At 40.8% G+C, this 13,019-nt stretch overlaps 1 protein-coding gene across 1 annotated transcript in view; it reads right to left on the minus strand.

Annotated features, from left to right (window-relative positions):
• Window positions 1-13,019, minus strand: part of Fmn1 (formin 1) — a 372,570-nt gene that overhangs the window by 267,676 nt on the left and 91,875 nt on the right. The window contains exon 4 of the mRNA XM_005364222.3: window positions 1,094-1,269. Coding sequence (XP_005364279.1) covers window positions 1,094-1,269 — 176 coding nt within the window. The remainder of the gene's footprint in view (window positions 1-1,093; window positions 1,270-13,019) is intronic.

The raw sequence follows: 13,019 nt of genomic DNA on the forward strand, positions 1-13,019 counted from the left end.
GTTTTGCTCACAGGTACCTTTGGAAGAATGTTAGCTACTTTAAAGCTGTAGTAGGTTGTTGTGAGCTGTCATGGGGGGGATTAGGAATTGAACCCAGGTCCTCTGCAAGAGCAGTAAGTATTCAACCACTGAGACAGTTCTCCAAACCCTGAAATCTCTTTTTATCGAAAAAAAAAATATTTTTCTCTTTTTAGGTCAAATGCTTTTCTGAAATGACTTCAGTGCCTATTATTGTATGGTTCTGGAAAAAAAAAGTTCTAGTCAATGGTTACCACCCATCTAAAAATGGCGGATCTAATACACCCCTATGGAAAGTCACAGGGTTACCAAGATGACCGTAGGCCTAACCCACACTCACCACACATGTAGTTTCTGATCAGAATATAATGAAGCAGAGAACAAGAGATTGTCAAAAGGAATTTAAAAAACCTGCAAAATAGAAAAAGCCACAGGAAACCACAGGAAAGGAGGGCAATGAGAAAGGGAACGGATGGTTTTGGCAGCTCTATCAGGCCGGCTAATACTGAAGTGGCAAAGCCCACCCAAAGCTTTGTGCTGGGGAGCAATGCTTCTGTGTCACTGGACGCGGGAGAATGAGAAAGGAGAAGTCTATGTTTTTAAATGGGTTGTCCTGTATTTGGCAGGCTTCCCACCCACTTGTTGGGCTGTTATTTGAGCAGCTGGAGAGAAAGAAAGGTTTATAGATGTGCAATGAAGACAGGTGACTCGGGTTTCACTGGAAAACGCAGAGCATATCTGTCAGCTGGCATATGTTGCTTGCAGAGTTTTAGTACAATGATATTAAGCCACTAGTGGCAAATGGGTATTCTTCCTTCAGGGAGGTTTAGGCATCAGAGCTAATGAGACAGAGTACTCTGGCAAGAAACTATTGACCCGGTCATCTTCTAGTGCACAGATTTCAGATCGCCTTGGTTTGTTGCGGCCCATTGACTTTTTTTTTTTTTCAAATAATGATCCACATACAGAATACAGTTTCAGCAACGTTACATATGCAGTTTACATGAAGTATATATGAAATAAGCCTCTGCTGACCACAAAGAACCACGGATCGAGCACGAAGATTTCCACTTACATTGAGATCCAAGTATAGTTCACTTCTATTTGACTTTTCTCTTTCTTCATGGAGCACAAACGGGCAGGGTGGTCCGGCTCTGTAACCCAGGACCCAAGCACCTCCATCCTTATTGGGAAGATCGTTAGCTGTCTGCTCATTGAAGCTGTCACAGGGAAAGCCTTCGGAGGTGATGCCTACGTGAACACAGGGAAGAGCGTCAATGACACAGCAGGCGTACGACACACAACGGCATCGGCAAGTTTAGGAACTCCACAAGGCAGTCTCCGTATTCCGACTTCACTTTCTAGTTTATATATCTCGAGTCTGCTGTCCTTGAAAAGGGGTTTTTCCAATTACTCTTTTGGGGTCTTCAAGCATATGCCCTCACTGCCAAAAGGTTGGCCTGCTAGCTCTTCCCTGTTCTCCAGAGACCTGTTTGCCAAGCCCAGGCTGTGCAGTTTGCGCCTATTTGCAATAAAATCAGAGGAGGGGCAGGGGAACTGAGGCACGAGTTCTTAGCTCTACTGCTCCACAGTGTCACACCCAAGCCAAGCCACGGATGTATTTGTTCTTCTAGGTCTGCGGCTGCGCCTTATTTCTAGGGACAGACTCTTCCTGCACTGTGCTTACTGGCATGCGTCAGTTTGATGATGAGGGAAAGCTGCATGAGTGACCCATTTGGGGCTGATGCTTCTCACTTTCCAAATAGTCAGCCAATTGGTTCTTACCTAAACTATATCAGGAGGACAGTAGGGCTGTCTCAAATTTTAACCTAACCTAGAGTTGGGAAACAGCAGTGCTCCCATTTTAAGGGGGGAAACTAAAGCCCAGAGAAGGAACGACAGTCTCACGTTCCTAAGATCAGGAGCAGAGAACACAGTGGTTGGAAGCCAGGCAGTTGAACACCTGAGGCAAAGCTCTTAGAAACTAACACATGGTCTCTGACAGACAGTCTTAAGATAGCAACACATGTTCTGCAAAAAAAGGATGTCAGAGTCAAAAAAGCTACATGCTTTAGCCCTTGCTGCATCATAGTTTCTGCCAGTCTCCTGAAGAACTTGAGATGCTCCTTAGTGAAAAAAAAAATAAGCCCCTAAAACTAGCAAATGGAATCTCCCCAAACTTATCTGGTCATGGGATCCATTTAAACATCTACTGAGCAAAACAGATTGTAAGCCGTTAGTGCTCTACTGGAACACAGTTTGAAAAATACAAGATTGGATCAACGAAAGGCGGGGCTCTGAGGCACTCACGTTCCTGGTCCACTGTGAGTTCCTGGTAAGCAACCTCGGCAAAACCCGGAGCAACCAGGTGGACATTAAAAACTTGGGCTCAGTATCTTTTTGCAAGGGGGATCACTGGCTATGCAATGGGGTGTTTATTATACATAATACTGTAAGAGAGGAGCTCTGGCCCTGCTCCAAAGCCAGCTGACAGCCTCTGCCAGATGAGAACCTGACTCACAAGTAACCCGAGCTGAGAATAACTCAGCACACAAAGGGCTGTAAGGTGGCATGCTTCCCTTATAGGAGTAGCATTTTAAGAGGCAGAGAAGTTGAGAACACTTAAGGGTTTGATTTGTGTTTGCTTGTTCAGTTCGGTTCGTTGAGTTTTAATCAGTCTTCCGAGTGAAAATGACAGAGGTCACAGTGTTTCTGCAGTTTCCTCTGAAGGTTGCCTCCCCCTCCCCCAAAAAAACACATTTAGCCACTAAAAAAAATCAGAGTCCAGGACATCAGGGATTCCCTGTCACCTCTGCAAATGTAGAATGTCTGTCTGGAAAGTGAACTCGGGTATTTTCTTTACAAGGGCACAGGACCTCCAGATGAGCCTTGGACCACTTGATATCTGCAGAATATATAGCCAGTTGGTCACCTCAGCTTGGAGTTAGAGTCATGTGTTGTGGTATCCCTAACTCCTGTTTTCAAGAGGCAGGGGAAAAGCTAATGCCTAAAAGAACTTCCGAGCACCTCCACAGGCAACCCGGGAAGGAAACCATCACTGTGAAGACTGGAAGCTCATGTGGCTTTAGTGACTGTGGGATGGCTCATCCTTCCTCCCAGGACATTCTGTCGCTGTTAAGAAAGGAGGAAACCTATGGAGGGTTCACACTACACTGTCTCACTTCTCAGGTCTATAAGTACTAACCGGATCCCTCATTTAGATCCCTACACTCTGCACTTTGGCTTGGAGTAAATGCTGGCTTTGGGTGAAGGTAGCATGGATTCATATAACTATATAATACACAATATATATCACAAAATGCATTGTACAGCACCCCAGGTAAGACATTCAAAGCATATTGTCTGGTGAGAACAAGTTTGTTATTGCAGTATGAATAGTGGTATAAAAGAGTGATGAACTCACACAGTAGCAAAGGCTTGTGTTCCCAGCTAAAACGCACGCACATGTGTGTACATACTATGTGAACACACATGCAAACACACATACCTGCAGTGTCTAACCAACACCACATTAATGAGGTGAGGCATGCAATCCAATCCATTCTTTATGCAGAGGAACTTTAAGTAGAAGCAATAAAAATTAATTTAATTTTGGAGTTGATTTTTGTTCTTGTTTGTTTGTAAGACAGGGTTTCTCTGTATAGCTTTGGCTGTCCTGAAACTCATTCTGTAGACCAGGCTGGCCTCGAACTCACAGAGATCTGCCTGCCTCTGCCTCCCGAGTGCTGGGATTAAAGGCGTGTGCCACCACTGCCCAGCTTTGGTTTTCATTTTAAAGAGCCAATTTCTGATGCCTAATATCTAACCAGACAATAACCTATGAAGAAAACATGCAAGATAAATCAGGATGTGTGATAATTTTGACAAGGATGATTAGGAAAGAAAGGGAGCATGGGCAGAAACAAGTTACACAAGACTGTTATCTCAGAAGTTTGACAAACTAAGGACAGAGGACAAATTCAAATTTAAAAAAAGAGTAAGGAACAATTTTATGAGATTTTTAAAAAGAGCTTCAATAATATAAAAACAAATGATTTATAAGAGAATGTGCATGTCTATTTTTATTTAGCGCATCCATACCCATATTATTCTTTTCAGCTGAGTAAACAAAAAGGAAAACAATAACTTGGAACAAGTAAATGTATCAGCATAATCAACTGACCGTTAGTTTCTAGTACAAGTGGATTTTCAAGGTGTGTTAGATTTTCATTGAATAATCTTTCTGAGACACTAAGAGTCATGAGTTTAATCAACTATCGTTCCCTTTAACATTATTCATCTGACTTTATTAACTATTTATTATTAGTTGTTATGTCTCTCAGTGGTACATTGGCCCCGTGATTGATCACATAGACACACAAAGGTTAATTTGACAGGTGATCATGGTTAATAGGACATACAGCACAGAAACACAAAGGGGAAGGTGGCTTACCTTTAAAAGTCTGTGCTTTCCTCAACCATTCAACTGATGAGCTGCACTTTGCTGATGCTAACCTATGACATCAGCCTGGGGGCTGCTGTCGGTAATCAAAACGGTGGAAGCAGACAGAAAGAAAACGTAACATGCCATTTACAATGGAGGCAGTGTTCACAGCCCACCTTCCCCAAGTGCAATCAGTCTCTCTGCCTGTGACACATATGCCGTTTGAATTCCTTGCTTCCTCTCTGCTTTGTCAGTGTGAACTCAAGATTCACTCCTGTCTCTGACTCCTATGAGAGTCAGTGTCTCATAACCGCGTACATGTTGGTTCTGGCCATGCAGCCTGCTCTGGCTGAAAGGGTGTGGGCAATGTAACAGCACACTGTTTATAATTAGTCACATCCATGCCCATAGCTCTGGCAAAAGTACAGTCTCGTGGCCAGTTTCAGTCAGATGCAATGCTCTATATTGTCAATGCCCCATCTCCCATTCTAGTGATAAATGACAGCATAAAATGGAACTACCAATGTGGGCAGAATTTTGAAGAAAAAAAAAAGTCTTGTTAGTACATCCCAGGAGAAACATGAGCAAGGACTACCAGGTCCTCACCACCATGAGATGGAATTGTGTGAGGAGGAAGTAGAGGAAGGCTGTTGGTAGACCAGGAAGCAGGAAGGACTGGGGGTAGGAGACAGCAGTTTGAAAACCTACAATGAAAGGATCGGATCATAGCTAGCAAATGAATGAAATGTTTGAATGTCTAAAATTGTATTTGACATCAAACTAAATGAAACACGATTGAGCAGGAAAGGTTCTACTTCCCATCTAACCACCGTGTGATAGCTGAGGGGACTAATTCCTAGGAGGGCTGCAGTATTTCCAGCACACTTATTAGTGGCAAAACTGAAGTGAAAATCCAGTTTCTAGAAGGTCTCCTATTCCTACTTAAAGCAGTACCTTATTTATGGACAACCCACAGACAGGGATGCTGAGGTAAGAGACGGAGGATGGAGTGGGGAAGAACACTGGCAGGGCTTTGACGGGTGGGATGTCTGGCTGCCTCTAATGCTAACAGCTTAACCTTGAAGCTACCAAATGCCATCACATCACTACTTCCTCACCAATAAAAGTGGGATCGTAAGGATGAGCCTGGTAATGAGCTGGGACCCAAATAATTTTCTTCCAGGAAATTTCCTAGGCTGTGGGTATACGAATTGCAAAAGAGATACAAATAAGTTTTTGCTTAAAGAAATTATACATGCAATGGAGGTACATTAAATATCACTTGTGTGAATAAAAAATTTTGTATTGAAGAAGTTAAAGAGAATAATTGAACTCATAAGAATTTAGGGAAGCACTACAGTAAAGTAGATCCCATGTCTGTTCAAGCCCCCCAAAATAGAATTAATATCATTTGATGTAATAGCTTCAGATTAGTGGCTGATCAGCTCTGATAATAGCTCCTCAGGGGCCTTAATGGAGACAGTAAGACATTTCTTCACTGAGGGTCAAATACACGATCCTTGAACCCATAAGCCTATTCATAGACATAGCTTCCAAAGAGATAGCATCTTAAAGAGTTTTATCAATATACACTATAAAAATTACATTAACCTTCTCACATGGTCTTTTCTAAGGAGGGATTCAGACACCAAATGAGGCAAAAATATGACTGAAATAAGGAAACTCATTTGTAAAAATAGTTACGCTGAAAATCTTAATAGCAGTCACCCAGTTAAAGCAGCAAAATGACACTGGGAATGGGTAGAGACTAGGGGGGGATGCTTCTAGGTAAAAACTGGTGTAAAATGACTAAAAGATGTTTAGGAAGTTGTAGGAATCACGAGACATTCAGACCTTCTGTATAGTCTCAGAGAGCTTAAGAAAATAGATGTCGGTACTTTAAATGCCTATGTTATCAAAAGCTGGTTATACTGGTTGAGAAGGAATACACTTACTAAAAACACTTAGACGCAAAGTCAAGGAAGCATACAATTCTGGTCCCTGAAAGTAAAACCGAATAATATTTTTTTCCTTTTATGTAATATTATTCCAATTATTATGTGGATAGGTACACAGTAGGGAGGCTGGTGTAAAAATAAATGTAACAATTAAGGAGAGATGATTAAAAATGGTAAAGTTCTAAGCATTGGCTCATAACACATACATACAAAATGAAATTTAAAAAGACTACTTTGGAAATGGTTTTGAGATCCACAGAAAGGAGATCATGCATAGCAAGATAATCAGGGTGGGGTCATTTATTAATACCAACAGTAAACATCTAAGAGGTAAGAATAAAATATGGTTCTAAGCATGAAATAAAAGAAAATATGAAATTACATTCCATTATTTCATTTCTGTTAGCAAAGGAAAGGAAAAGACTGGTCCCTGGGATCTAATAAAGATTTTCCTGATACAGAATTCTGACAGCTGTAGCTATAGAAGTGAGTTTTGATCTTAACCTCAACTCCATGCCAGGTGTTTGACCAGTTACCTTCACTGAGTGTTTTTTCTCCCAGCACTGGGGCTGTAGGGCACATCATACTCTCCCATAACACCAAGCTCTCCACTAATACCCTTTGCTCTCCCAGCCAGAGAAGTGTGGCTATTGCCTTAAGTCCCCCATGTTCCAAATTCCTCATCAGAACTGCCTGTTAGAAGTCTCTGTGAAACTTCCAGATTCTCACATCACTGGCTTTTGCCAGAGTGTCTTGGACACAAGAGTTTTTCAACACCCAGCAGGCATTAGCACTGAGGAGAAGCCATGTGCCAGGCAATCCTCACCGAGACTCCCAACAAACTGATTTTTCTAAGGGTGAGTAATGGCTGATACAAGGAATTCATTATGTTTCACACACTTTACATACATTACACACGACTGTGGAGCTTCCCGACGATACTGCCAGCCTGACATAAAAATCTCCCTATTTTAAAGATGAATAAGGAATGATGACGCTAGCTTTGCTCACTGAGAAACAAGGAGTAGAACCAAAGTGGGAACCCGCAGTCCAGAGTTAAGATTCTGCCAGACGCAGCTAAACCAACCACAGGAGGCGGTTATTGTCAGATGTTCAATGGCAGCAGCAGTACAAGTCCTGGGAGAGTGGACACATGAGACAAACCACACAACGACCCGGGATTTCCGCCGAAGGCTGATTTCTGGATTGCAAAGGAAAAACTAAGGGAGCCCTGGCAACTTTTCAGACATCTTAAGCATTCTAGTATGCATATAAGCAGGGGCACAGTGATTGGGCTGAAAGTATTCAAAGACATATTAGCCTTAATTTTCTAATTATAAGCCCATGGATTAAATCAGTTCAACTAGCCACAAGTAAGACAACCACAACAAATCAGTAATAAAATTGCTAAAAACCACTAACAAAATAACTACTATAAAAGCACTTAGAGAGAAACTGGATACTATTACAAACTTCCAGTCAGAACTGAAAAGGCAGAAGAGCACTGACAGCACTTTAGAGGAATCGAAAGGAATGGGAAAGAGAGAAATAATGACGAGGAGTCACTTGACTAAAAAATTGTAACAATCCTAAATTTGTATTATTTGTATCTAATAAAAGGACTTCAAAGCTCATGAAACAAAATACCAGATATGAATGGAGAAAATTAAAAATCATATTAAGAGACTTCAGTATTATTCTCTTATTAAATGTCATAAAAGAGTGACAGAAAATCAATGGAGAAGTCAGGAATGGTGGCTCATGCCTGTAACTTCAACACTCAAAAAGCTGAAACAGGAGGATCACTATTAGTTCAAAGTCCACTAAATTTAGGACAGCTTGGGCTACATAGTGAGATCCTATCTCAAAAATAACACTGTAAAGTCAGTAGATACAAAGAAAACTTGGTAGATTTTTATCATAGCACTTTTTTATTGATTTATTTATTTATTAAAGATTTCTGTCTCCTCCCCGCCACCGCCTCCCATTTCCCTCCCCCTCCCCCAAACAAGCCCCCCTCCCTCATCAGCCCAAAGAGCAATCAGGGTTCCCTGCCCTGGGGGAAGTCCAAGGACCACCCACCTCCTTCCAGGTCTAGTAAGGTGAGCATCCAAACTGCCTAGGCTCCCACATAGCCAGTAAGTGCAGTAGGATCAAAACCCAGTGCCATTGTTCTTTGACTTCTCAGCAGTCCTCATTGTCCACTATGTGGATATTAACCTCCATCAGGCAATGAAAAGAGACAGAGACAGAGACCCACATTGGAGCAACGGACAGAAATCCCAAGGTCCAAATCAGGAGCAGAAGGAGAGAGAGTACGAGCAAGGAACTCAGGACCGCGAGGGGTGCACCCACATACTGAGACAATGGGGATGATCTATCGGGAACTCACTAAGGCCAGATGGACTGGGTCTGAATAAACATGGGATAAAACCAGACTTGCTGAAAACTTGGTAGATTTTATCTAAAATGTGTATATTATGAATATATTCTATCAATAATTGAAAAATCATACAATTTTTAGATATGGAATGCATTCCTAAATATTTGAAAATTAGACAACATACTTTTCCACAAGTGTTAAAATCACAAGAAAAATTAGAAGATATTTGGGTCACAATTACTGTGGAAATCTTGGGAATTTATTGACCTGCCCAATACTGAATGCTCTCCCCCATTCTGCTTAATAGCAATTTTCCTTAGGCTAGGGGAATGCTGGACACAGTGAACACATAGTTAACTTATAGAAAAAACTGATATGCTAACTGAACACTGTGCTGAACCCCCTGCTAAGCTCCCAGGATACTTTCAGTCTCTGGAGTTAGGCAGTTGTGGAACACTAGTCTTAAAGAAACAAGACCAGCTCAAGAGGAAGAACTGTGCCTTCATTAGAGGTTCCTGGGAAGACAGACATTCCAGCTCACTCTACAATAAAATTCCAGGCCAGTATCTTTACATATATTATCAGTTCCCAGAGCTGACATGATCCAGACAAACAAAGGCTGCCAGATAGCCGAGAAGAACTTCTAATACCACAAGCAAGTAGCTAGAAAATAAAAAGAGAAAGAGGGAGTAATTCCATGCCTACTGCACCAAGATCTTAGAGACAGCTGTCTTCCATTAGCCCCCACTGCATGTTCCTCTTCCATCCTGCCAATTCTTGTCTGTAATTAGTCTTTCTCTGTCCTGCCAGCCAGCTCCCATATAACTACATGGAGACTTATTATTAATCATGAAAGCTCACCCTTAGCTTAGGCTCGTCCCACTAGCTCTTATAACTTAAATTAACCTGCTTTAATCAATCTACACTTTGTTTTTTTCAACCTCTTTTTCATTCTGTATGTCTGACTCCCTCCATGTCTTGTTGGTATCCCCACCTTTCATCTTCCCAGAGTCCTCTCTGTCCTCCAAAGTCCTACCTAACCTCTTCCTGCCTAGCTCTTGGCCATTCAGCTCTCTATTAAACCAATCAGAAGGCACCTTGGCAAAGACACATTTTTCTTAATGTAAACAAATATTCTGCACTGCTTGTCAGTTTCCTTCCTCATAGTGGATATTTATTTCCCTTCCAATCCTTAGAGTCTTCTTAAGAGTTCCCCACAGGGAACCCATAAACTCCTGCTTGTTTTCTTAACTAGGAAATCAGTCCAGAAACAACCTCTAAAATTATCTTCAGTTTGGACTCTCTAAACCTACTCTCTAGACTTCCATCAGGAACTCTGACAAATGGAGCTATTGCCACTGGCAATGGTATTTATTTCCTGCCCTCTAACATGCTCATATTTGCTAATATATGTAGACCCTTGATATCTGATACCCACTCTACTTATCTAGAATAATAGCTGTAATGTAATTGGCCTATCAAAATGATCAAACTCTCTTCATCATCTATACTGAACGAAAACAGGGATATTTGACATAGCCCAAAAATAAGGCAGTGTGATTTAAAATAAGTATGTTGCTGTCTTTCCCAGATGAAGATGATTCGATTGGTACAAAAGAGGAGCATCTTTAAGATCGATAAAGGCACAGGTCCAGGAAACTCCTCAGACGTATTTGGTAGCAACACCATAACTGAACAGCAGTGGCAATTGGCATCCCTGTGCAGTTGAGCTTACAAAAAGCCAGCTGTTCTCCAAAGTCACCTAGTGTCTGACTAACCCAAAAGGGACTCCAGCGGCAAAGTATGAATCACCATCCCTGGACCTTCCCAGTCTTTGATGCTGGCACAAATCTCTTTGGTTCCCTCATGGCTTATTAGTGTATGTCTTCAAATAACAAAGAAATATGATGCTTTTTCTCTCAGAACACGTAGGTATAAGGAATTCATATTCAAGCTCAAATGAATGGCTCAACAGACATATTCCTTTTACTCACTTGCAAGTACTTTTGGTGTTTCTGATTCTCTCTCTAATGTATATGATCCAGAAAAAAACCACTAAAGAATCAAAAGGAGTTTTGTGTAGGAGATTATTGGAGGACTTGGGGTCTTTTTGGTATGTTTTAGTCAGCTAAAGTACTACAGTTTCTTTTCATTACACCCTGAATCTATTTGCTCAAACATGAAATTAGCCCTAACTCATGTTTAATTAACTACCTTGCTTTTAACATCACACCAATATTTGAGCTCCTTCCCCAGGGGACTGTTGCAATCATCAGTATGATTTTGCTATGTTTTAAGGTTATTATTGCATCAAAAATCAGAGCTCTGAATTAAATTGCACGTCAGTAGAAAAATCAATTTACTATAAGGAAATTAATCCCATAACCAAAATTTTATGAAAGCAATGGATCCATGAAGTGAGTTAAATATCTTCTAAGAATAGAACTGAATATCTGTCTTCTCCAAAAATGACTTACCAATGTACTCAAATTCATGATCAACATTCACTGGGAAAAATTCCACTAACTAGTAAAATAGGGATCTTACATTCTATGGTTGCTGAAAAAAAATCATAAATTAGCACAAGATTGTCAGTAATGCTTCTGTATAACAAAAACGTTGGGACTGCCGTGTACTGTAGTGATAAATGTATCAGAAACTGGGCTTTTACTGTGAGGCTTTCACACTTTATCCAGACCTGAAGTAGACTGGCTGAATCATCACAATTGAAGCAGGATAATACAGGTCAGTGGTGACTCGGCTAATGAACACAAATTCCAAATAATTAATGCACTCCTTCTTTATTTAAATGAAAACTTACACATGGAGGACAGGGGTGCACTCAATTCCTGGAAAAAGCCACAGGCTTGCTCACGCCCATGGGGTTGGTTAAAATGACTTTACAGAGGACTCAGCATTGCTCAGCCACTGAGAAACCAATTGGCAAAGGAAATAAGAACACATTGCCAGGGCAACAGGCAACATGAATCTATTCCCGCAGCAATGGCTTCCAGTTAATTTAACCCTAAAATAGTTCTGTAATTTGCCATGGAATCCAGGACACTGTGAATTACTGAAAGAATAAAATAGTAAAGGAAAAAAATTGGATAATTTGATGTAAATTAGTAAGGGTGCTATTTTGCTGAAGGGACTTAACACTATTTTCTTTGCAAAAAAAATTGTTAAATTATGTCTATTTTTAAAATAATTCCAATTTGAGTCTTAATATTTGTAGCTTTCAGAAAAAGCAATGAAGAAGTTGGGGAGATGGAAGCCAGGGAGACAGCTATCAGGGATGTCAGCGTACAAAATACCTGTTCTGTAAGTATGTAGACGTAAGATCCACTCCTCAGGGCACACACAAAAAAGACATCTGTGACATTAGTGCTGGAGGGGCAGGGCAGACACAGTTACATCCCTGTTGCTCACTGGATAGCCAACTTGGCAAAACAGGTGAACTCCAGGTTCACCAAGAGACTGTCTCAAAAAGTAATGTGGAAAATCATCAAAGAAGACATCCGTTGCTGACTTTTCACACACAAACACACACACACACACACAGAGAGAGAGAGAGAGAGAGAGAGAGAGAGAGAGAGAGGAGAGAGGTGGGATGTTCTTCTGTCTATGTGTTGCTTTAATTGGATAATGAATAAAGCTGTTTTGGCGAATGGCTTAGCAGAGTAAAGTTAGTGGGAAATCAGAACAGAGATATATAGAAAGAGTAGGCAGAGCCAAAGTGACTCAGAGAACCCCAACTAAGGCTAATACAATTTCCTCTTCATCAAATTTTATCCATAAAACTGAAAGAAACAATCAATGGCCTGAGCCTCATAAATAGAAAATATCCACAAGGTTTTTTACTCGGGTTGTTCTTGCATAACCGCAACAAGAGGCAATGCTGAACTCTAAATAGTACCTAAGATTTCAAGTTAGGTATTACTTCTTTGACCTAACAAAACTTTATTTAATATCCACAGAAGTCTACAAAACAAAAACAAAGTGTTTATCTTGCCATTTGACATAGTTCTTTGAACCATTTAGGTTTCTGTCTTAACATCCTTCCAGTAGAATGACCCTCTTGTTGCTGCCTCCCTTACACATTTTCTATTTCATTCATAGAATTTATTTCCTGTGTTATTGAAGAGCTTTAGGTTTGGCAATGCAAGACATCAGATCTATTCCGTTCTATATAGATGGCCCTGTGGTGGTCCCACTT

The sequence above is a fragment of the Microtus ochrogaster genome (genome assembly GCF_000317375.1).
Source record: "Microtus ochrogaster isolate Prairie Vole_2 chromosome 14 unlocalized genomic scaffold, MicOch1.0 chr14_random_1, whole genome shotgun sequence".
Taxonomy (NCBI): Eukaryota; Metazoa; Chordata; class Mammalia; order Rodentia; family Cricetidae; genus Microtus; species Microtus ochrogaster.